General features: G+C 52.4%; 1 protein-coding gene across 11 annotated transcripts in view; it reads left to right on the top strand.

Annotated features, from left to right (window-relative positions):
- The window catches only part of NTRK3 (neurotrophic receptor tyrosine kinase 3), a 381,734-nt gene that overhangs the window by 111,738 nt on the left and 246,651 nt on the right, over window positions 1–23,345 (top strand). For all 11 annotated transcript variants that reach the window (XM_082736044.1, XM_082736045.1, XM_082736043.1 and 8 more), the window contains 7 exons: window positions 6,245–6,402; window positions 7,114–7,256; window positions 7,702–7,843; window positions 8,275–8,571; window positions 16,473–16,496; window positions 18,015–18,076; window positions 18,893–18,995. In XM_082736044.1, the coding sequence (XP_082592170.1) occupies window positions 6,245–6,402; window positions 7,114–7,256; window positions 7,702–7,843; window positions 8,275–8,571; window positions 16,473–16,496; window positions 18,015–18,076; window positions 18,893–18,995 (929 nt within the window). The remainder of the gene's footprint in view (window positions 1–6,244; window positions 6,403–7,113; window positions 7,257–7,701; window positions 7,844–8,274; window positions 8,572–16,472; window positions 16,497–18,014; window positions 18,077–18,892; window positions 18,996–23,345) is intronic.

Below are 23,345 nucleotides of genomic sequence, written 5' to 3'. Positions count from 1 at the left end.
GGAACAGAAGGAGCTAACTAGGGCATTCAGTGGCTTCTCGGCACATTTTATTCTGTCATTGAGGATCTCTGCCTACCCCAACCAGATGCCCCCCCACTGGAGGGTCCTTGCTCTAAAAACGGATCTGGTGGCATTCTCCATTGGAAGGGCCGAGTATCTACGACCTTTCCAATAGTAGAGAAGGAGACAGATGAGCCCTCTATTGAACAAAGTCCTGACTCATCTTTGGAGCAACCCCCACGGGAGGTATGATAAACAGTCTCACAAATGAAGGATCGAGGCTTGGCCAAATTAAACAACTGGTCCAGGATCACAGAGCTTATCAATGGGAATGGGAATCAGTATTACAGTACTCAGCATTGCCACCATCCAGGTCTGCTGTTTCCAAAGACCAGTGCTCTTCCCTTAAACAATTCAGTAAACTTCCCCCATACTTGCTGTCTCCTTCTGGAAACCACTGTCAAGAATGTGGCTTCCTGAGTGGAATCACTGGATTGGGGTTGGGGAGATGGAGACCCAGACAAATTAGCATCTCAGAACCCTGGTCATGAGCTGGAAGCTTCCCTTACTCATTTCCCATTTACTTTTCTCAGATGAAGGATATGGTTTTGGCTGATCACCTGACCTGTTGTTCTTATTGAGAGAACTGGAGGCATCTTTCAAGATTCCTTTGGAGAATTTAGCACTGTGTCAGGGGCTTGGGTTTGCAGAAATTTCAGTTGGCTTCGCACGGTTGCTCTCAGAAGTTTCTGGTTGTATCAAGGTGGTGTTTTTAGTTTTTTTGTTTTTTTCCTTACGAAGAAGCCTGGAACTGTGTCCAGAAATCAGAACAGGAATCAAAGAGATTGTCTTAGAGATAAAGAATGAATTAGAAAGAAAAGAAGCTTGGATTCTGAATCCCCTGATTCAATTTAGGCAAAGGCAAGAGGCACCAGAGGATATAAACCCACAGCACAGAACCCTTCCAGAAATACCCTAGGGACCATTAGTGTATCTTGAACAGGCTTCTCTTAATATCCTGCACGCGCAGAGCAGACATGATTAAAACAGATTGGAATATTTCGTTTTCTTAAAGCAAAGTGATAATTACCTCTGGTATAATTTGCAGATTTAATCAACTTGGTAAAATATTAACTCGATAGTGGGGATGGGTTTGGGCTGATCCCGGCACTTTCTTTTCTCCTAGTCTTGGCCATGACTGCTTTCCATGGCTCTCAGAGAAGTCCCTGAACGGTCATGTTCATAATAGCATTACTGTAATAATAATTTCTGGTCTCTTTATAGTCCCTTTCAATTCACAAAGCATGTTATCATGTATTATCGCTTATCCTCATAATAACTTTGTGCAGGAAGAGGGTCGAGCACAATTACCCCCATTTTGCAGAAGTTAAAGCAGAACCTTGGGGAAGAAGCTACTGGCCAAATTAGTTTCCTAGGGTTGCCATGATAGATCATGACAAATAAGGAGGCTTCATACCACAGAAAGTGACTCTACCCTTCGAGAGGTCAGAAGGCCCAAACTAAGGTGTCACAGGGCCACTCTTCCTTCAAGAGGCTCTGGGGAAGAATCTTTGCTTAACTTTTCTGGCTTTTGGTGGCCCCTGGTGGTCTTCGCTTGTGTCAGTGCCACTCCTGTCTCTGCCTTCATCTTCATTTGACCGTGCTCTCTGTCTCTGCGTCTTTGGCCTGTCCCCTCTTGTCTCTTATAAGGACATAAGGACACCCGTCCTTGGATTTAGGACCATCCCTAAATCCAGAATGATCTTGTCCCGTGATCATCCCGTGATCCTTCTCAGGATCACATCCACAGAAGACCCTTTTTCTAAGTAAGGTCACATTCACAGGTCTTGGGGGTGAGGTCTTGCCCAGATCTTTCGGGGGAGACACAACTCAGTGCACTAGCCTTGCCCAGCTTGACCGCAGGCTCCACTCAAACCTTGTGTTTGTGTATTTCTTCTGCCACTGTGTTGTCTCTGGGAGGCCAGCGGCGAGCATCCCTTGAGCCTTTGGACAGCCTTCCCCGGTTGGCCGTAGATCTACGCCCCTGGCCCCAGGATCGCCACTGGCAGCACCGGTTCTGTGGAGGGAAGAAGAAAGGCAGAGTGATGACCGGAGGGGAACCAGTGTTTTCTGAATACACTGCCATGGCCTTGGCCTTGCAACAAGGCATCTGTGTGTGCCTGGATGGGCTGAGTTAATCTGCGGGTCGCCCCTAGGGCCCTGCGATTAGGCCCTGGGCCGTGTTGGGGCATGGGCTGGGTGTAGGATAAGCTCTGCCCCGAAGCAGCTGTGGCTATGTCCTTCACGGGGCCGCCTGCATTATTGATGGAGCAGGAAAGGCTCACTTCAGGCTCCTCCTGTGGGGCCTGAAGGCCTGGCCGATGGCTCCTCTCTGAGACACCTGACTTGCTGGAAGAGCGGGTGGCATCATGTAGACTGAGGGCTGCCTTTCTCTGCTTCGGGCCGCCTCTTCCTGAACCCTCTCTTGTCAGGATGGAAGACTATGGTGGGTTTGCTGGGTGGGGTGCCCGGGAGGACACCTGTCTTCAGACTCAACATGCTTTCTGTTGTGTGTCGTCTTGCTGTCTAGGAGGGAAGTCCCAAGGGAGGGGGAAAAGCTGAAGGTTTCTGTGCAGGTTCCAGGAGACTGCTAGGGGGCCAGATCCTAGAAGAGAAGGATGGAAGGAATCCAAAGGCCGTTAGTGTGCTTGTGTCTAGCCCTGTCATCCCACTGATTGTCCCACTAGCGTCAGCATGCTTTGGCCCTATCAGCCCTGCGGGGAGCCACTGAGAAGTCAGGGGACGCAGCAGTGCGGGATTCGGGCGAGGCAGCACTCACTAAAGCACACGGTCTCTAAGCCGCCGAGCCCCAGCCCCTCCCTTGCTAATCTTTTCCACCCGGGTGGATAATTTGTCTTTTTACAACTGCTTCATAATGAATGGCCACATCTTGTCTAGCGAGCATCTGGGAAATCCAGGCTGACCTGGTTCAGCTTGCATATATGGAAGCATCTGGAGCTTCAGTATCTTTCCGGCAGGGCTGCCTGGCCTCCCCTCGCCCCTCACCCCCGCCGTGTGAATGCAAACACAGACCCACGTCCTCAGGCCTTCCTGTCCTCCACACACGGGGCAGCCTAGCTTGACCTTCTGCTTTTCCCCCAGGAAGCCATCCCCTGCCTCCCCCGATTCCTCCCTGAGGGGAGGGCTCATGGGGCTGGTGTGTGGAGGGCAATCCGCATGGTGCTGGGCAGGTGGTAGGTGCAGCACAAACGTCATTCCATTTTTTTTTTTCCCTTAGCTCTTACTTCCTCCTGCCTCCCCGTTCTCTTTCCTCTACCTGTTGGCTCCGCCCCGGCGCCATCTTGCCTCCCCGCTGGGGCAGGACCTCCAAGGCTCCCGGCCTCATGCTTCACCTTCCTCCTCCAGGACCTCACCCCGACGCTTCATACACCGACCTTCTTCCTTTTCATTGGTTCCTTCTCTCCTGTTTTGAGCTAAAAATGCCTCTCTCCTCCATTGATTTCCTGTCTAGTGGAGCTTAAAGCCTTGGTGTCATCCTCTGTTCTTTCCTTCTACCTCCAGCAAAGCACCAAATACCACCTTGTCTTCTTTACCGTGTCTGTTCCATCTTCCCTTCCCTCTCCCACACTTTTACCAGTCTACTCGAGACCCTTATTAACGTGGCAGCAGTTCTCAAGTGAGGGTCTGGGGTTCCGTGGGGTCCCCAAGACCCTATCAGGGAGACCACAGGGTAGAATCTGAGACATTACTTGTCCTTTTCATTCTGGTGCCCCAGAAGGTGTGACCCCAAGTGACGTTATCACAGGCCAAGTGACCCCAGAGGTCACTTGGCCTGTGATAACGTCGCTGCTCTGGTGACAAACGGCAATTGTGCTAACGCGGCGTTGTGTTTTAAAATATTCTACTTCACTTCCAAAATGGTGAGGAGGGATAGTGTAATCTACATACGCAAATGCTCTTGGAGGCCCCCAGGAATTTTTAAGAGTAAAGAGGTGTTCTGAGACCAAAAGCCCGAGAAGAGTGACTCTCAGCCTGCCGGCCAGCACATGCCAATACATCAATGAAGGCAGATGCCCCATCTGGGTGCCTGTAGCCCTGTGCCCGGCACTGGGTCGCGTCAAGGCGTGTGAGTCAAGGATTTTGTCCCCCATTCATCCCTTCGCCCGGGTGCTCTGAGAAAGGCGCGCAGGTCATGCACAGTCCTGCTGGATCACTCTTCTGACAGACCTGCTTTGCTCACATCGTCGAGAGCTCCGAGGGCCTCCCTGACTCCCGCCGCCCCCTGGATGAATCCCCAGCTTGCTGATGTTTGATGTGGCCGTGAAGGTCCCGCACCATATGGTTTCCACTCTCCCTTCCAGCTGCATTTCCCAGTGCTCCTTGACGTGAACTCTGTGCCCTGGCGCAGCTCTTCTTTCCTGTTTTCCCATCTCAGCCTCCAGCGTGGCCGTGAACTCTTCCCCTGCTCTCTGCCCAGGAGCCGCAGAGCCGGGGGTCATGCTGACTCCTCTGCATGTCTGTTCACAGCCAGCGGTGCCTTTCACAGGGTAGACAGGGTTGGGGCGTGGGAGGTCTGGAGTCCAGCAGGGTGAGGCTTACAGCGTTGCTTGGTCCCACCCCAGCCCAGGGACTTGGAGTACGAGACTCAACCCCTCCCAATGCGAGCGGGGGTCCCCCCTCTGGACAGGGACAGTGCTGGCTGTCTTCCAGGGTGGCTGTGGGAAGCAGATGCTCCACAGAACGCTAGGTCCCTTCTCCTTTCCTGAAAGAGTGCAGGGAAAAGCCAGCGTACCTTTAGACTGAGAGGCTTTCGTGCATAGGTGCTGGTACCTTCTGCCTGTGGTATCCCACTGGCTGGGACACACGGATTCCTCTTCCAGGACCTCACTTTCCCCTGAAAGCTGATGACTTCTGATGCATGCCTAACTACTTTGGAATTCCACCCCTCGTCTAGAATATCCCGGGTCTTAGTGCCCCTCCTTCTGGGCACCAACACACGCGCCTCCTTACTGATTCTCCAACAAGAGAATCACGTTCTTCCTACCGAGGCAGACCTTTAGATTTACTGGGTGCTTTACATCAACGAACACCATTCATGGTCCCTCTAATGGGGTAACCCCATTTAGAGGGGGCAGGGACTTGCTCTCCGTCACAAGGAAAGTCGTTGGAGAAGGAAGACCTTGATTGACACCCTTCCCATCAGATGCGCTTCTTCTCCATGCTCCCAGGCTGTCTCATTGACCTCTGTATCAGCAGTGCTCATCTCACAGCCAGACACAGAACAGGTGCTTCGTAAGGATTTTGTTGAATTTATGGAGAATAAAGCTGGGCCCGGGATGGGCTTTGAGCTGATCGTGGAAATGGCGAACCACCTGCTCCCCAGGAGAGTAACCCTTTCCATCCTCTTTCCCTCCTTCTATTCATTCAATAGGCATTCATGTCTCAGGCTCAGTTGTAGATGCTGGAGGTATGGATGAACCAAACAGGCAATTTCTCTGGGCTCAATGGAGCCTAATTTTTATTTGGGGAGACAGATAATAGACAAATTTTTAAAGTGATGCTGGACAGTGACAAATACTGGAGGGAAGGAAATACTGGAGGGCGGGGAGAGGGCTGCTGCACTAAGGCAGGGGTTGTTGGCAGTTTCCATAGAGCAGTGTTTGGAGAGGCCATATGATTCTTGAATGAAGTGAGATAGCCAGTGTAGCAGGCATGTTATGCATAGGAACTCTGCAGGCAGAAGGGACAGCACGTGCAAAGGCCCTGAGGCAGTACCAGGCTGGTCGTGCTAGTGAACTTGACAGAGAGCAAGGTCCATGTGGCTGAAGAAAAGGAAGAAGGTAAGAGGTAGGAGATGAGGTCAGAGAGGTGATGGAGAGCACTGCAGAGCCTGTAGGCCTTTGACCTTGACATTCAGTGACATGGGAAGCCACCGGAGGGCTCTGAGAAGAGCCATATCCCAAGCTGATGTATTTAAAAGGGTCTCGTTGGCAGGTGAATTAAGTGGAGTGGATTCCTTTTTTTTTTTCCCCCCAAATGAGTTCAAAAACGAAAGGAATTCATGGACTTAGAAGTATTTTTCATCTCTTTCAAAACCTTGCTAAACCCCTCCTCTCTCTAGTCCCTGAAGAGCAGGTCGGGGCATCCCTCCAGCCCTGAGGGGTGGGGGGAGCTGGGCTGTCTTTGGTTCAGGAGGTCCCTTACCCTGTTTCCTTGCCCGCAGGAGACTGGAGCAGAACTTCTTCAACTGCAGCTGTGACATCCGCTGGATGCAGCTGTGGCAGGAGCAGGGGGAGGCCAAGCTCAACAGCCAGCACCTCTACTGCATCGGTGCCGACGGCTCCCAGCTGCCCCTGTTCCGCATGAACATCAGCCAGTGCGGTGAGTGAGTGGCCTGGCCCCAGCGGGCTCCAGGCAAAGGGCCCACACCCTCGAGGGAGCTTGCAGAGCCAGGGCCTTCTGGCCCCTGCCCCCAGCCCCCCACCGTCAGCCTTGAACTCTGCACTGGGTGCAGATCTGGCTTACTGTTGACCACCTTGGTCATCCCTGTCCCTCCATGAGCCTGGAGTGAAGACAGGGGTGCAGCATGCCCCTTCTCAATGGACCAGTGTCCTTTCTCTCTATGAGATACTTGTCAACCCGATCTGAAGGAGTCTGTCTTAAAGCGTGGACTCTGGACCTTCCGTATCAGGAGCATCTAAGCAAGTTTTAGAAAAGCAGATGCCCAGGCCCTGCAGACTTAACGAGATCATGGGATGTCTCAGAATGGGCCTCGGTAACCTGAATTTCTAGCAGACTCCTCATGGGAGTTGGAAGCAGACCAAAACTGGAGAGCGGGTTGCTGGAACTACATTCTTTGAGCACCTCTCCACCCCCACCCTCTGCCTGGCCTGTGGGAGAGCCCAGCTGGGCTTAAGTTCTGAGCTCTGACCTCTGCTGGCGGGGAGGTGCTGGGAAGATTCTGGCACTTGGGGGCCTTCCAAGAGCTTGATCAAGCAGGTTGTGTTGAGAAGGGCCACCATCGACCCCAGGGACAAAGTTTTGGTACAAAGTGTTGGCTTATCTTTTCACTCGTCCTGTCCTGCCTCTTAGACCTTCCTGAGATCAGTGTGAGCCATGTGAACCTGACTGTTCGAGAGGGCGACAATGCTGTCATCACGTGCAATGGCTCTGGGTCCCCTCTGCCCGACGTAGACTGGATAGTCACGGGCCTGCAGTCCATCAACACCCACCAGGTAGGCGCCCTAGGCTCCGGCCCCATCGGGAGGCTGGGGAGCCTTGACCTCTTTGTCCCAGTGAGCTCCATCATGAAGAGAAGCCAGAGATGTGAGGAGAAGGAAGAAGAGGGAAAGTCTGCACGTACTTGGTTCTCGTCCAGCCTCAACCTTTTCTGGCCCACCTGAGCTTCAGCATGCTAATAAACTTCTCTGTACCTTAGTTTTCTCATCTGTAAAGTGGGTGTAATGCCACTGCTCACCCCCCAGGGTAAATGTGAGGGTTTCCTGAGCTCTTGAGCGTAGAGAGCCTGGCGGTTGGTCAGTGTGCACGGCAGGAGGAAAGGTCTTCTTCGCTTCCTACACAGCTTTCTTTTTGATTTTTTGATTTCCACAGATGTTTGGAAGGTGAATGGGGAGCTGCCTTCTAGAAACTGATTTTTTTTTTTTTCCGTTGGGGTTTTAGACAAATCTGAACTGGACCAATGTACACGCCATCAACCTGACCCTGGTCAATGTGACAAGCGAGGACAATGGCTTCACCCTGACATGCATCGCGGAGAATGTGGTGGGCATGAGCAATGCCAGTGTGGCCCTCACCGTGCACTGTGAGTGGCTGCCATCTTGGAGGGGGGCTGTGTCCCCGGGGGACGGTCATGCAGGAGGCGGGGGCCGGTGTGCTAGGGGGGCAGGACTGAACAAGGCAGTTCTTGGCCGGTAACCCCAGAAAGGGTGTCCCTGTCCCTCAGAAGATGGTATGCCCGCAACCCTTCTTCAGGATACCCCCATGTCAGCCCCCGTCTGCCTTCTCTTTGCTCCTAGAGGGTCACGGGGCCAGTGGTGGTAGACCCGGGAAGTGTGGGGGAAGACAGACCTCTCTTCCCCACTTTTGGGAAGGTGGTGCGGGTACCCCTGATCCCCTGGGTCCTCTCCGAGCTGGATGGGGGGAGAACTGGGGTCCCCGTCCTAGTGTTGGGGGCGCTGCTCTGGGGCGCAGGGATCTCTGTGTGCTGGGAGTCAGCGGGCCTGTCCCCCGCAGACCCCCCACGCGTGGTAAGCCTGGAGGAGCCCGAGCTGCGTCTGGAGCACTGCATCGAGTTCGTGGTGCGGGGCAACCCGCCGCCCACGCTGCACTGGCTGCACAATGGGCAGCCGCTGCGGGAGTCCAAGATCACGCATGTGGAGTACTACCAGGAGGGCGAGGTGTCCGAGGGCTGCCTGCTCTTCAACAAGCCCACGCACTACAACAACGGCAACTACACCCTCATCGCCAAAAACCCACTGGGCACGGCCAACCAGACCATCAACGGCCACTTCCTCAAGGAGCCCTTCCCAGGTGAGGCCCCTGCAGTGTAATGGCACTTCCGGGGAGGGTGCGGGGTGAGCACGGCATCCCTCTGGAACTGTTATCTCTGGTGAACCAAAGTCTGCCTGGGGCCGAGTCCGTTCCTGCCAGCATTTCGTGTAAACCAGATAAAGCCTGTTTTTCCTGGGCTGTCAGGTCCCCTCAGAAATGCACAGTTGTGCACACACGGACATGCCCTGTTCTGGTAGAGGAAGGGCCTGGGGATTAGACAAGAAAGACAGAGAGAATCTTGACCCAGTCCTTTATTTGCTGCGGAACTCCAGGCATGATAGTTTGCTTGTCTGAGCCTCCATTTCCCGCATCTGTGAACTGGGCACAACGACACTGCTCCTTTGACTCATGACCTCTGGTCTACAAAGCATACAGGCTTTGACCCATAACCATGGTTCGATGACCTTCCATTGCAGGGGCTTTGGGTCTCTCTAGTTCAACCCTACATGTAACAGACGTGTGAACTGAACCTCCTTCTGCTTGCTGGTTGGTAGCAAGGCTTGGCGAGGGGGTAGGCTTCCAGCCTTGAGCTTGCTATGTCCAGGGAGCCAGGGCTGGTAACTGAAGGAATGAAAGAACTTTGTTTGTGTGACTCTTTGAGGGCGGGGGGGGGGGGTGACTGAGCTAAATTCTCTCCAATACCTTCCTGAGTTGCAAGAGAAGAAAAGCCCGGAAGAATTCCGTGGACGCGGTTGTAGCTTCTCTATAGGTCCAGCAGCTGATGGGTTTCTGTCAATGAAACTGAGCAAACTGATGACCTTGCTGATTTCTCTGGGAACAGGCTGGATGACCTTCAGTCTCCAGACTCAGGGTTCTAGCGAGATAAAGGGGAGTGAGAAGACCGATCCCCTGTAGGCGCGCACACACACGTGCACACACACTTGCGCACACGCACACAGAAGGGTGCCAGCAAGAGCCAGCCCGGTGTCTCATCTGCTTATGTGAAGGGGACTTCTCAGCCCACACATACGGGGTAGCAGCTCCACTCCAGTGGCCTCATTTATCTCAGTGCAGGGAAATTCCGGCGCGAAGCTCGGAAATGAAAAGATGCATGGGAAGCCAGATTCTTGCGGCAGAGGCCCAGGGTGGTGCAACGCCGTCGCTCAGGAGAGTGTCCCGAACATGCTGGTGTTTAAGACCCTGGTGGTCCCGTTTGGTTCAGCACTTCCAGCATAGTCCCCAGCATGCCCAGTGGCACTGCCGGCCACGCCCATCTCTGCCCCAGGAGCTGGAAGAGTCCCCGCCCTCCGTGTGGTGTGGAGGGAGGGGCTTTTTGATACGGAGATACTGGGCACTGCCGGGCCACACAGGCGAGGCCTCGCCGATGAAGGGCTAGAGAGGTTCCCTAAAGCAATGCTTGTTTCCAAAGAGGGTCTGGAGAGCATGGAGAGCCCTGGAAGGCTCTGGAGGGAGGGTGAGCCACTCCCCACGGGGCTGTCCTCAGAGCAGTTCTCTGCATTCTCCCAGCCATACCGACACCCTTTTTGTCCCCAAGAGACGTAGCAGCCCCTTGCCGCCTTCTCAGGTTCTTAAAGAGGGGTCCCTGGACCAGCAGCATCACCAACCCCTGGGGACGTGTTAGAACTCAGACTCTCCTGCCCCACCCGGCCCTGCACATCAGAGACCCCGGGGTGTTTGAACAATCAGCTGCCTTGCTGTTTGGTGAGCTCTGGCCCCAGGAGGTAGAAGGCAGGGGGGGAGTCAGGGGAGCTCAGAGGGAAACAGCCCACCAGAAGGCATCTTCCTCAGACCCTGCCTGGGCCGTCCTGTGTGAGGGTTTGCTTGTTTTATGAACCTAGAAGAATCAGTGGATGATGAAAAGGCCATGGCAGGGTTAAGATGGGCCAGTTGTGTCAAACGACAAAACGTCTAAATGTTCAGGAGAGTAAATTATCTGGAGGAGCGGGCAGTAAACCTCATCCCTGCCGAGCTCTGGTGTAAGTAAGGCTGTCTGCGGGTCCCGCTCTTGTCTTCCGCTCTGAGTGTGTGGCGACATCGTATTGATCACAGGGACTCCTCTCTCGCTCCGAGGCAAGCAGAGCAGAGAGGTTAAGGGCGAGGGTTCTGAAATCAGGCAGATGGAGGTGCAAATCCCGTCTGTGACCCGACCAGACAGGTGGCCTCAGCTCCCAAGACGGGGTTGGCGCATGGTATGCGACTGGCATGCAGTGAAAGGCGATCTCTACTCTGCCTCTACTTTTCCGTCTGCGGAATGGGAGCAAGAACAAGAGCTCCTCCCTCAAATCCCGTCTGTGACCCGACCAGACAGGTGGCCTCAGCTCCCAGGACGGGGTTGGCGCATGGTATGCGACTGGCATGCAGTGAAAGGCGATCTCTACTCTGCCTCTACTTTTCCGTCTGCGGAATGGGAGCAAGAACAAGAGCTCCTCCCTCAGCTGCCATGAGGATCAAGCGAAGTATGCTGAGGGTTTCTGTCTGTGTTGAGACAGAGGAAAGATGGACCAGCTGTCAGCTATTGCCGGGATCCTTGGGACACAGGGATGCAGTGAACATAGGCCTTCTAGGAGCAGCGTTCTCTGGTCAAGCTTGTCGGTTCTAACAGGTAGGATCCGGAAAGTGACGTCTATAGGGACAGGGAGCCATTCAACCCGCCCGGGTTCAGAGTCTCTCTAAATCGCTCATCAGTTCATCTCAGGCAAATTCCTCAGCACCTGCTTCTACCTCAAAGGCCATGGTGAAGGTTGGTTGACGCACCGTGGATTCATCCACCGGAAATGCTTACGACAGTGCTTGGCACAGAGTAAACACGGAGGGACTGTTTGTTTCTATTTTCTGAAAAGCACACCCAAGGGCGACTGACAGGGGATCTGTTTGGGGGGCAGAACCAGATCTGAAGGTAACGGTCTCCTTTTCTGATTATCCATGGTCCTGAGACCCATGGGAGAGATTTGGTTGGAATGAATATATTTAACGGAACCATCTGGAAATGCAGAGGCTTCCATCAGTAAAGATTTTCTCAGAGTAGGACGTTAAAATGAAAATGTTCCGGAAAAGTTGTTGTTGTTGTTGTTCGTTTGTTTTTTAAATTACACATGCTGTAGGAATGTTGGATTTCCTCCTACATTTCCAGAGAAGGGCTAAAACCTTCAACATGGTATCCAGCCTTGGTGAAGGAGGTTTTTGCAAGGATCGGTTAGGGAGGTCTGTGGAGATAAATCCTCTTTGGTGTTCCAGGAACTTAGTGGGGCTGCCGGAGGGGGATCTGGGCATAAGAGTGGGGGAGCCACCAGGGATCAGGGATTCACGTGTCAGGAAGGGAGGACCTGGAGAGTTTAAGTCTAAGGCAAGGTGGGAGGTGATAGCTAGAAGGTTGCAGGCCGGGCAAGAGTGTTCCTTAGATGACGATGTGATAGAAGAAGGCATGTTGCCAAGGAGGGTGTGTGTGTGTGTGCAAAAAATACCTGAGAGTACTTGACAAAACATTTAGGAATAAGTGAGCTGCCGTAACTCCTACATTCTCATTTTTTACTTGGCCAGAAGTCCAGTTTTTCATGGGGATTTTTACAACAGCAGAAAGCAGAATTCCTTCACGACGCTGGGTACAAACAATGGAGAAATCAGTGCCCCAGCGCCCTCCGCCTCGGTCAAGGCTGGTTTCCTTGCCCTAAGGAACTTGTGGAGATAGAATGTGATCCCAGGCTGCTAGGTTGGGGGAAAGGAAGGATTTCTCTTCCCAGTTTGAGCCACCGGCAGCTGCGTGCAGCGGAGGGGAGATGGGGCGTCTGGGCGGCATGGGCGGTGTGAGCGCGGGCCTTGGCTCTGCCTCCCCACTGCCTTCTCACACCTAAACCCGGGGCATCTGCTCCCAACAGCACATCTCAGTCCACCTCTTTGTCTGGACACAAGCTACTGCCTCGCTTCTCCCTTCTGTGGACCCCGCTGGCTTTTCCCACGAGGCCCCTTTTGATGAGTGCTGGGATTGGAAGAAGTGCCGTCTGGGACTGGGGTAGCGGGGATTCATGCCCACCCCCGTTCCTATTCAGACAGCGCCTTGGCCCGTGGTTCCAGTTTTCTTCCCCAGCTGCTGGTGGGTAGGAGGTGAGGATCATTCCTGGGTACCACCCTCTTCCAGTGCAAAATTCTGAGTTCCCCCGCTGGTTAGAGGGGACCAGGAAGTCTTCCTGTTCCTGGGTTCATGTGTTTCCTGGATGGATGCGTGTTCCCAGGCTCCAGCAAGGGAGCTAAGCATGTGGACTGACTGGGAGATTACAGGGTTCATAGACTCGGCCAAAACATTTGCCCGATGTGAGAATATTCTCGAATAAACGGGAGCCTTATGAGAAATATACAAATCAGCATTAACTGTGAATTGATCTGGCACTGTCTTTGATCTGACCCTGTCTTTCCCTAGGCTCTGAAGCCAATGCTCGGGGCTTCCTCCCCACCATCCTCCCCACCCATCAGGCCTTTGGTACCTGCAGCTTACAAGAGGGTGGTGGCATGAAGGGTGGGCTCAGGAATTTGGAGAAGGCTCTGTTGGCCTTCCCCAGATGACACAAAATGGGCAGCAGAGAAGCCAGCCGTTAACTGTGCACCTACTGTAAGCAGGGCTTTCTCTAGACTCCTTCACAGAAAGCATCACTTGCCCCACAGGTGGTTAGAGAAGAATATTTGCCAGTTTAGTAGAGGCATAATTACGGTGACTGTGAGGACTTAGCGCAGAGCCTGAAGACCAAGGGATGGATGGATGGATGGACGGATGGACGGATGGATGAACGAATGAATGAATGAACAGCTTGTTCTTATTTTTCAGAGTGCGGTAGGCTCGTGGCCACAGTAGGTGTAACATAATGCAGGGAATTCTCAAAGGGCTCAGCAACATCAGCAGCACCTGAAAACTTGGGTAGAAATGTAAATTCCCAAGACCTTCCCCAGACCTCCTGACTCAGAAATCCTGAGTCAGAAGGTCTGATGAGGCCTGATAATGCCTGTTTATTGAAAACAAATTTTAGGTTTTATTTTTTTTTAACTCATCATTTTGAACAAGTTTAAGGTTTACCTCCTAGGGGTGCCCGTTGGCTTGGTTCATGACCCCCGGGTCCTGGGCTCAGCCGGGAGCCTGCTTCTCGCTTTCCCTCTGCCCCTGCTCCATGCTTGTGCTCCTCTCTCCCTTTGCTCTCTCTCTCTCTCTCTCAAATAAATTAATGATCTTAAAAAAAAACCTTACCCCTGAAAAGTAATAAAATGGTACAAAGAACTTCCTTATACCTTTCACCCAGCTTCCCCAAAGGGTATCATCTTACCTAAGCACAGTCCAATGTGCAAAAGCAGGATATTAACACTAACACTGTTATCGAGTTTATGGACCTGACTCTCGTCCACTGCTGTCCTTTCTTCTCTAGGACCCAGTTCAGGACCATACGCCATACTTAGATGCTCTGTCACCTTATTTTCTTTCAGTCTGGGACAGTCCCTCAGTCTGTCATTGTCGTTCATGAGCTAGACATATTTTCTTTTAAGATTGATTTATTTGAGAGAGAGAGAGAGGGAGGTCATGAAAGCAGGGGTGAGGGGCAAAGGGAGAGAGAGAGAATCCCAAGCAGACTCCCCGCTGAATGTGGAGCCCGATGTGGGGCTTGACCCCAAGACCCTGAGATCACAACCTGAGCTGAAATCAAGAGTCAGACGCTCATCCAGCTGAGCTCCCCCCCCCACCCCCCAGGCACTCAAGCTGGACCCTTTTGAAGGATACTCACTAGTTACATTGTAGACATCTCCCCACTTTGGGTTTATCAATTGCTGCCTCCGGGTTAACGCTGGTTACGCAATTTTGGCATGAAAAGCACAGAAGTGATGCTGTACTTGCTCAGGACATCACCGTGGGGGGCACGTGGTGTCCACACCTCTAGTGACATCACTTAATTCTGTCACTGGGTGGACATGGTATCTGCCAGGGTTCTCCACCTCAAGGTGATTTTTTTTTCCCCTTTGTACCTAATGAGTATAATGTTTGGAAACTTTGTGAACGTCTTGTGTCTTCTCATGCTTTCACACATTAATCTTAGCCTTTTTTGATGGTTCTTGCCCAAAGTGGTTTATAACCGTGGTATTTGCCAGTGGTGACTTTCTTCCTTCCATCATTCTTTCTACGTGTGTTGGGTGGAATGTTACTATGAGGAAGAACGTCTCTTCTTCCCCTGTGTGTTCATTCAGTTGCTTATTTACCTTGGTACGGACTCGGGGATGTTCATTTTGTGCTATGACTTAGAATCCGTGCAGGTTCCCGGGGCTGCCGTAAGAGCGGACCACAGCCTCGGCAGCTTAAGCAAGACACGTGTTTTTCTCACAGCCCTGGAGGTGAGAAGTCTGATCAGGGTGTCAGCAGGGTTGGCTCCTTCTGAGGCCTCTGCCTCTGGCTCGCAGATGGTCATCTTCTTTTCGTGTCTGCACGTGGTCTTCTGTAGTTTGTCCTGATCGCTTCCTCTTGCAAGGACACTGGCCATATTGGATTAGCGTCCACCCTAATAAGTTCCTTTTAACTGAATTACCTCTTTAAAGAGCCCATCTCCCGGGGCGCCTGGGTGGCTCAGTGGGTTAAGCCTCTGCCTTTGGCTCAGGTCATAATCTCAGGGTCCTGGGATTGAGCCCCACATCGGGCTCTCTGCTCTGCAAGGAGCCTGCTTCCTCCTCCTCTCTCTCTCTCTCTCTCTCTGCCTGCCTCTCTGCCTGCTTGTGATCCTGTCTGTCAAATAAATAAATAAAATCTTAAAAAAAAAATAGCCCATCTCCCAATGCAGTCCTCTGCAGACGTGATGGAGATCAGGGCTCCACCGTACAAATTTGGGGCAGGTATAATTCAGCCTGTAACAATCCATGGCTGTCTTCATTTTTTGCTTAAATTGTCCCACATTAGGTCACTGGAGGCTCCCGTGCTCTTTCCCATGCTCCCGCTAATCCGGAGCACACTCCTACTCTCTAGTACCACACGGTGTTCCGGGCACATCTTGTACTTTCTCTGCCCCAAGCCTGAAGTTACGCATTTCTCCGAGGAGCCCTCGTTCCTCTTACTGGAGAGCGGTAGTGCTGTCACCTTCTAGATGATTCCATTGCACGCTAGAATTGGGGAATCTCTGCTGGAGTGGCTAAGAGCCCAGGCTTGGATTCGAATCCAGCTCAGTCTAATAATCCCTCATCGAGATTCAGTTAGTCTCTTAATCTCTAGAAGCCTGTTTCTATTTCGGTTGAGCAGGGCTAATGCTCTCCACCTCCTCAGATGGTTATAAGGATGGAATGATGCGTTACGTAAAGCACCGAGTCCAGCCCCTGGCTTATAATTAGTGTCTGATAATGATGCACTTTCACTGTTCGCTGAGCCATTTCTAGAGGCGAAGATCCAATAGCACATTTTCATCTGGGGGATGGGCAGGTTCATAAAGGGACTCCCAGGAACATCTCAGGGACCACTAGAATAAACTGTCTATATCAATTTGAGGAATTCTGTCTTGGGATCACAGCTGGCATTTTCACCAAAGTCCAGGGAAACCCACCCTGCAGCATCTCTTCTTGGCTTTGGGCTACCACCGACATCCCCAGCGCTCTGGGTACCTGAAGGGGGGAGGACTGTGGGTGAGACATTGTGTCTAGATGGAATTTTCCATCTCGTAGACCCTAGGGTGGCTGGACCACCTCCCTGGGAATGAGGAGCTTTATCTCGCATTCCTTCTCTACTTGGAAGACCACCTCCAGGAAGGGGTAGTGTGGCCTGGGGGAGGGGTGGTGTGTCAAGGATTTTAGTTTTCAGTTGCTGGAGTGAAGGGGCACTCGTGGTGAGTGGGAGAGGTCGTACCTACGAAGAAGATAAAGCACTTCTGCTCTGGTTTTTATGACGCTTGTTAATAATCTCTTTGTCTTTTTTGCAGAGAGCACGGATAACTTTGTTTCCAGTAAGTCTGCTTTATCTTTTGCTTTGAAACTGCTTTATTCTGGTACTTTCAGTGATTACGGATTCCACATAGCCCTCTTTCCTGTTCCACGGCCAGCCCCAGACCCACGGCAGCTGAGAGCATTCAGGGAACTGTGAAGGGGAACTGGAGAGTCGAAATACTTCTTGGGTAGTTCCATTTGCACATCTCTTGGTCTCCATGCCTCAGTTTCCCCCACAGAGTTCCCTAAGCTCTGAGCAAGTTGTCGGTCTCCCTGCCTGGATGAGAAGGGGTGGTGTGAGGAAGGACATGGGGTTTCACATGCCCAGGTAGAACCCTGGTGATCATCTCATGTGTCCTTGTGGAGAGAAGGGGGGCCCCTAAACCCATGTTTCTTACCTGCTCTTAGGGGCCCAGAATCTGGCTGGGACTCACCTTGTGAGTAATTTACAAGGTCTTCTGATAGGCTTGTGTGTCCTCAAGTGGAATTATTTTGTTTTTTAAGTAGGCTCCATGTTCAGTGTGGTGCCCAATGCGGGGCTTGAACTCACAACCCTGAGATCAGGACCTGAGCTGAGATCAAGAGTCAGACTCTTAACTGACTGAGGCCACCCAAGCGCCCCTAAAGTAGAACTATTGAGGCTCAATTTAAAAGCAATCTGGAGCTATAACCAGATACCCCCTCCCCCACATTTGGTGTTTTGCTCATGGACGGTGGGGAAATCTGTATTTATGGCTTTTTTTTTCCTCCCCATGGGAGACTAGGGGCAGCAGCACTGTCGTTTCTGCCCTATGTGTGGCCTGAGGTGGTGGACAGTTTTTTTGAGGACGCCCCTTACTGCTGGGCATGGATGTGCAGATTATCTGTGATTCCTTCATTTGTCCTTGATCTGAAAGGACTTGTCATCTCCCAGAATGTCCCTCCAAAGACTTCTGAATTGGGGCTGTTTCCTGCCCAGGAGATGATCAGAGATGGAGGACAGACTGGCTTCCTATCCCAGCCTTGCTGGGAAAGGTGGTGTTTCCGGGGCAGATGGACTGGCTGCTTATCGCGGGTGGCCACTGTGTCTTGAACTCCGTGGTAGGGGAGTGGACAGTGAGTTGTTCCTGGGGCCGTGGGTCTCCTGGTCTCACTGAGGAATAAAGAGGGAGAAAGGAAGGGCATGGGAGATCCAGGGACAGGGAAAGGAGGGTCCCTGGCAGAGGGTAGCCGAATGTCAACACCATCTGTTGTCACCAACAAAATGTGCCCAATCCGCACCCTGGCCTGGATCCCAAACTATTTTTTTCTACTCCTCTGTACCTAGTAGTTCATGGCCTAGGATGCCCAGGTGACATTCTTTACTGTGGAATGGAGGTAGGTGGGTGGCAGTGAGGGTCCTTTATTCCTCGTGGAGCCTGCCCTTGACCTGGTCTCCAGGGACCTCTGCAAAGCCAGAGCAGGAACTCTTGTGGGGGGCCTGGGAGTCAGGTGGGGACTGTGGCTGAGCCTCTTATGGCTGGTAAGCTAACCACCCTCCTGGTCTGGTTGGTTTTCAGTCTACGACGTGAGCCCCACACCCATCACGGTGACCCACAAACCGGAGGAAGACACTTTTGGGGTAAGTCACTCCCGGACCAAGGGGATTGGTGTTTACTGACTTCGTTTTTGGAGCTAACTTTCCAGAATTTTATCTTACTTGGAACCCCAGCATATGCGGCAGAAAAAAACTGCTCTGAATGACCTGCTTTCAGGTGGTTGAAACCTTCCTTGTTTGATGAGAATAAGTCATTATTTGAGGAACTCTTTGAGAATCCGCTCCAAGCCCTAGGGTTCGGAAGAAAACCGTTTGAAAACCCCCACTCTGCTAGGAGCCTGGCTGGGCCTGATTCGAGGGCAATACTAGCCACACAAACCTTTCACAAGAGTCAGAATTGCTCAGAGCAACCCCTTGGGTGGGTTTTTCCAGTCCCTCCCCCGACCCTCCCCTGCCTGACTCTCAGAGCCAGAGATGTCCCTGAGGAGGAGAGCAAAGGTGTTTTTTAGTTTTGTTTGTTTTTTTTTTTAAAGAGTCCAGATCTCCAGAACCTTCTGGAAGGTATTCTGTAAAGATTATCCATGTGAAGGTGCAGAGGGTTTTTTGCTAATGGAAACAACAAACAGTAGACAGAGACATTTTAGGCCTGCCCTTGCGTTGCTTGTGACGGATGGCCCGCAGATGAGAGGCTGAGCCACGGGACGTTTTCTCATCCAGCTGGGGAATTACTTCTCCTGTAATGTGCTCAAGGTCTCATGAGTTACTTCAGTGGTGCGGGTCGGAGTGGGCTGCTGCGGCTCCCCCAATGGGATGACGTCCGTTTGGGCACATGTGACTTTCCCTGGCCCGCTGGTTCTCGGTGACTGTTCTTACCTGCCCGCTCTCGCCCCCCCCCACCAGGTGTCCATCGCCGTGGGACTTGCTGCTTTTGCCTGCGTCCTGTTGGTGGTTCTCTTCATCATGATCAACAAGTATGGTCGGCGGTCCAAATTTGGAATGAAGGGTAAGGTGGGATTTTCCCTTGCAATGGTCTCCTGGTGGGGGGGGAGGGGCGGGTGGAATCGTGTTCCTTTTGATCAAAAGAGGCTGTTTTATTCTCCCTTTGCTCCCCAAGAAGGCCTCTGCTGGTGGGCTGAAGGCGTCCTGGTGGAGAATCCTGTCTGCCCCTCACTGCTGGGTCCCATCACTGGTGGTGATGGCTTAGAGGCAATGTTGGTGTCCACGGGGCCCAGACTGAGGTCCACCTGGCTTTGCCCTGAGACCGGGTAGCAGCATAGAGCAGGGCTGCTTGTTGAAGGAGGGTAGTCTCTGAAGGGAGTTGCTGAGAAAAAGGACTCCTTGTGTGAATGGCTTGGTTTCACTCTTGCTTGCCCCCTCCCTTGGAGTTGTGCTGCGAAGGTATTAGCGAGCTAGATGTCAGGTGGTGGACCCCGGTGCTGGGACATTGCCCACATGATGGCATTTCAGCACGTAGCTCTACACAGGGTCCCAGAGCAGATGCCAAGAGCAACACGATTGCTAAAATTGCTGGCCAGCTTCCACAATCCCAAGTCTTCAGCCCCCTTCTGACTGGGGAAGGCTGCAGGACGCGGCTTCCCACCAGGGCTCGGGTGGGGGGGAGTAGCACCAAAGGGGTTAACACGGTGAATTAGCACCCATCTGCCTGGTCTCAGGGATGGATCTGTCCAGATGGCTTCCGGGAGGCTGGGTACTGGTTCTCAAACAGAAACTGGAATTTAACGACCTGCTCCCCACTGGGGTTTCCATTTTTGGCTAATGTTCGATGGGAGGTGGGTAGGGAAGGATGAGGAAAGGTTCAACCAACGGTCAGGTTGCTGAACTGGAACCCAGGGTTGAGAGTATGGGATCCAGAAAGATGAGTTTCTACAGCTTCTGCCCATGAACCGGGATCCGTGGGGAGAGTCCTGCCCTTGGGACTCGGGGACCGAAGGGGGGCATGTGAATGAGATCCACAGGGACGGTGGTCCCCTGGACTTATGCAAATGTTTGGGTGTATGTGGCGGTGGGCTGGGGGATGGTTTGGAAAAGAACTAGTCCACTCCTTGTGTTATAGTCTCAAAATATTCTGTGACTCCCCTAAAACTTTAGAACACTGGCATTCAGCAAGAGATCCCTGTGGAAGGGCAGACAACAAGAGGGCAGGCTGCCTGGCTTCTCCGAGGCTACCTACCTCTATACCCTCTTTCTGTTCTTGCTTAAGCTGAACAAGTCAGAGCAAGGCAAGCCAGGTTTTCGTGAATCCTATGAAGTATTTGGACCAAGAGAAATACTTGTGCAGGCAAATTCTAGAGAGGCGATAGAAGTTTGGCCCAAAGCCCCACGACTTAAACAAGATCAGACCACCATGAGGCACCTTGATGGGAGATGTTTTATCTGCCAGTATTCCCTGAAGCCAAATAGGGCTCCACGGACTTCGAAGATGAACCCCGCTGGGTGAGCCCCAAGTCTTCAGTCTTAGCCTAATCCCTGGGGCCGTGGCTTTGAGGACTGGCCTTATTGCTTGGGCAAAGTTTTCGGACCACGGGAGGAACCCTCTGACCATAGCTGTTCCCTCCTTCAACCTGAGAAAACATGAGGGTGTCGGCCAAAGGGGAGAACGGGGCATTTCTGCTCCCCGCCGAGGAGGCAGCGCCACCAGCTGAGACCCTGTGACATGCTTGGCAGCGCTGTGAGAGCAGATTTTTCCTATTAATTGTCATCCGGTTTCTGGAACAGTGTGTCCCCATGTCGGATGGATTAGGCAGGAGCCAGGGTGGTGCCTTCCCCTCAGCTGTGCTCAGAGCCTCTCCCAGCCCCTGCTCCCCTCTCCCAGAGCTGAGCTGCCTCCTTGGCCCTGGATGGCCCCGGAGAGCATGGCCCACCAGGTGGAAGGGAAGTGTCCCCTCCTGGGGAGCCCAGCAGCCGGAAGGAGGGAGGCTGTACTCGGAGGCCGGATGTGGAGATGGGTCTAAGGCTGACCTTGTTGAGGCTGAAGCTGCCTGTCTCTGCCCAGGATGAGTAAGCACATGCCCCAGGCCGTGCCCACCCCGATCCTTTGTTGCAAGAGGCATCCCGGTGCAGGAGAGAGTGAAGGTATGGGTACCAGGAGCCCCCCAACTCTGACTCCGGTGAACCCCGAATCCGCCCGTTCTCAGCTTTGAACGTTCAGATCTGGGTCAGGCTCTGCCGTGCCACTTAATTGCTCCTTGCTTTTAGCTAAGTTACGCCGCCCCTCGCAGCCTCCCCTGCCGCCGTGGGTTGGCTCTGAGCGTTGAGACGTGTGTGGACCTGGCATATAAAAGGAGGCCCCACGGCTGTAGTGGTCCCCTTCTTTTCTTCACGTGTAAGCCTCGCCCGGCTCCTTTCACTGTCCTTCTACGAAGGGCTGCCCTCCCAGGACTCGCGCACGCCCACCTCTGTCACACGCCGTGATTCGTCAGGATGCCTGGATTCTGCACTAACCCCAGTGCCTTGTCCTTCCTTTGCACATACATCATCTGTCTGTCCTGCCAGGCCAGGATCGACTTGGCAGAAACCACAGATCACTCAGTCCGGTGTGCCTGAAACTTCGCACGGTGTTTGACACATGCTCGTTGAACTTAAGATGGATGAGTGCATTTATAATCATAAAAAAAAAAAAAAAAAAAAAGCCCAGCTTGTGAATCAGTAACAGGCCAGTAAGGGCTACTTTGGCAATGGGAGGGGTCTGGGCCGTGGGACGGAGAGTGGGGTTGATGGGGGGCCGCATACGTAATATACAGCGCCCCCACCCGAGGGCCCGGAACGCAGGGTGTGCACGAGGAGGGATTGCTGGTATGCACTTCGCTTCCTCCTGAGAAATAAGGGAAAGACAAAAACACAAAGGTTGGTGTGGCAAATACATCGCTTAGCATAAGCAGCTCTTACAATTTTGGTTTTATGTCTGAGTCTGATGTTTTAGTCCTCGAGTAAAGAGATGAAACATTGCTGATAAAACAAAAAAATGCTTTGTCTCCCCCATTCCCAGAGACAGCCACCAGCCTGGGCTTCGTGTGTGTCCCTCAGGTCACTGTTTATGTCTCTCTCCTTGATCTCTTCCTCTCTTTCTCTGTCGTCTCTGCACACCTGCCCTCCCCGCTTGGCTCTCTCCCAGCCAGACTCACGCCCTGTGGGCTCCCTCCACCCCACGGCGATGCTAGGGACCAGGTCTGGTAACCAGGTCATTTTTAAACATTAAAAAAAAACTTAAAAAATATTTTCCGTTTAAAAAAAAAATATTTTCCGTTGATCTATTTGGATTGCGCACAAGTGGAGGGGAGGGGCAGGAGAGGGCGAAGCAGACACCCTGCTGAGCAGGGAGCCCATCGAAGGGCTTGGAGCTCCATTCCAGGACCCCAGGATCATGACCTGAGCCAAAGGCAGATGCTTAACTGACCGAGCCCCCCAGGCGCCCCCATTTTTTTGTACTTCTGTGTATATGTATACATATGTTTGTTCTTTACAGGTCACAGATTGCTTTCCTAGACCTCTAGACAACAATCATTAGTGTATATATCTCTTATATTGATCTTATTAATACATTTTATTTGGACAAGAGAACTTGTGCCATACCGGTTTTAACCAGTGTGATTAAAGCCCGCAGCTCCCCCAAGAGTGGTCGCGCGCAGTGTGCGATATGTGTGGACAGTGTATGTTCGGTCTATGAGAAAATTGATGCCTACATACGTGTGCATATATGTGTATGTGGGTACATGCACATTTACACAATACACGACTCGAGTGTTTAACTGACGCACGTGTTCACACTCTTAGTTTCCCTCTGCATCTTGTTTATTTACCTGTCGGGTGTCAGAGGTCTCCCCATGTTGGTGTGCACAGGCGTTCTACCAGACACTTAGTTTTTGGGAGATGAAGATATTAACGAGATCTTACAGAAACAGATAGAAAAAGCACCATCTTGAACACCTCTGTCCTTCTGTCCTCCTGCCGTCTTATTGATCAAGGTGGCCCTAGGAGCGGTCACACTAGCAGGGGAGCAGGTCTCTTGGATCCACAAATGTTTTGAAATGGCACCGAGCCAGGGCCGTAGGGTTTCCTGGGGCTGTGGCTGAAGCCCAGGGTCTTACTTAGAGCAGCGGGGGATCATTTGGTTCCCTGTGGTAACGGACTTTCAGAACAGAAGCCTGCAGGAGCTGGGACCCGAAGGCTCCTGGCTGTGTGGGACACTATCTCTTGAATTGCTGGGTGGGGGGAGTGATCAAGGAGGCGGGTTGAGCCCGGAATGTGTGCAGGGCAGGAGCCATCCACTGGGAGGGACAGAAACACAGAGAGACATTTCAGTATTTTATTATTTTATTTTATATTTTTAAAGATT

The sequence above is a fragment of the Mustela nivalis genome (assembly GCF_964662115.1).
Source record: "Mustela nivalis genome assembly, chromosome: 6".
Lineage (NCBI taxonomy): Eukaryota > Metazoa > Chordata > Mammalia > Carnivora > Mustelidae > Mustela > Mustela nivalis.
Note: the sequence above shows the minus strand (reverse complement) of the source record. Positions and strands in the feature narration are given on the sequence as shown.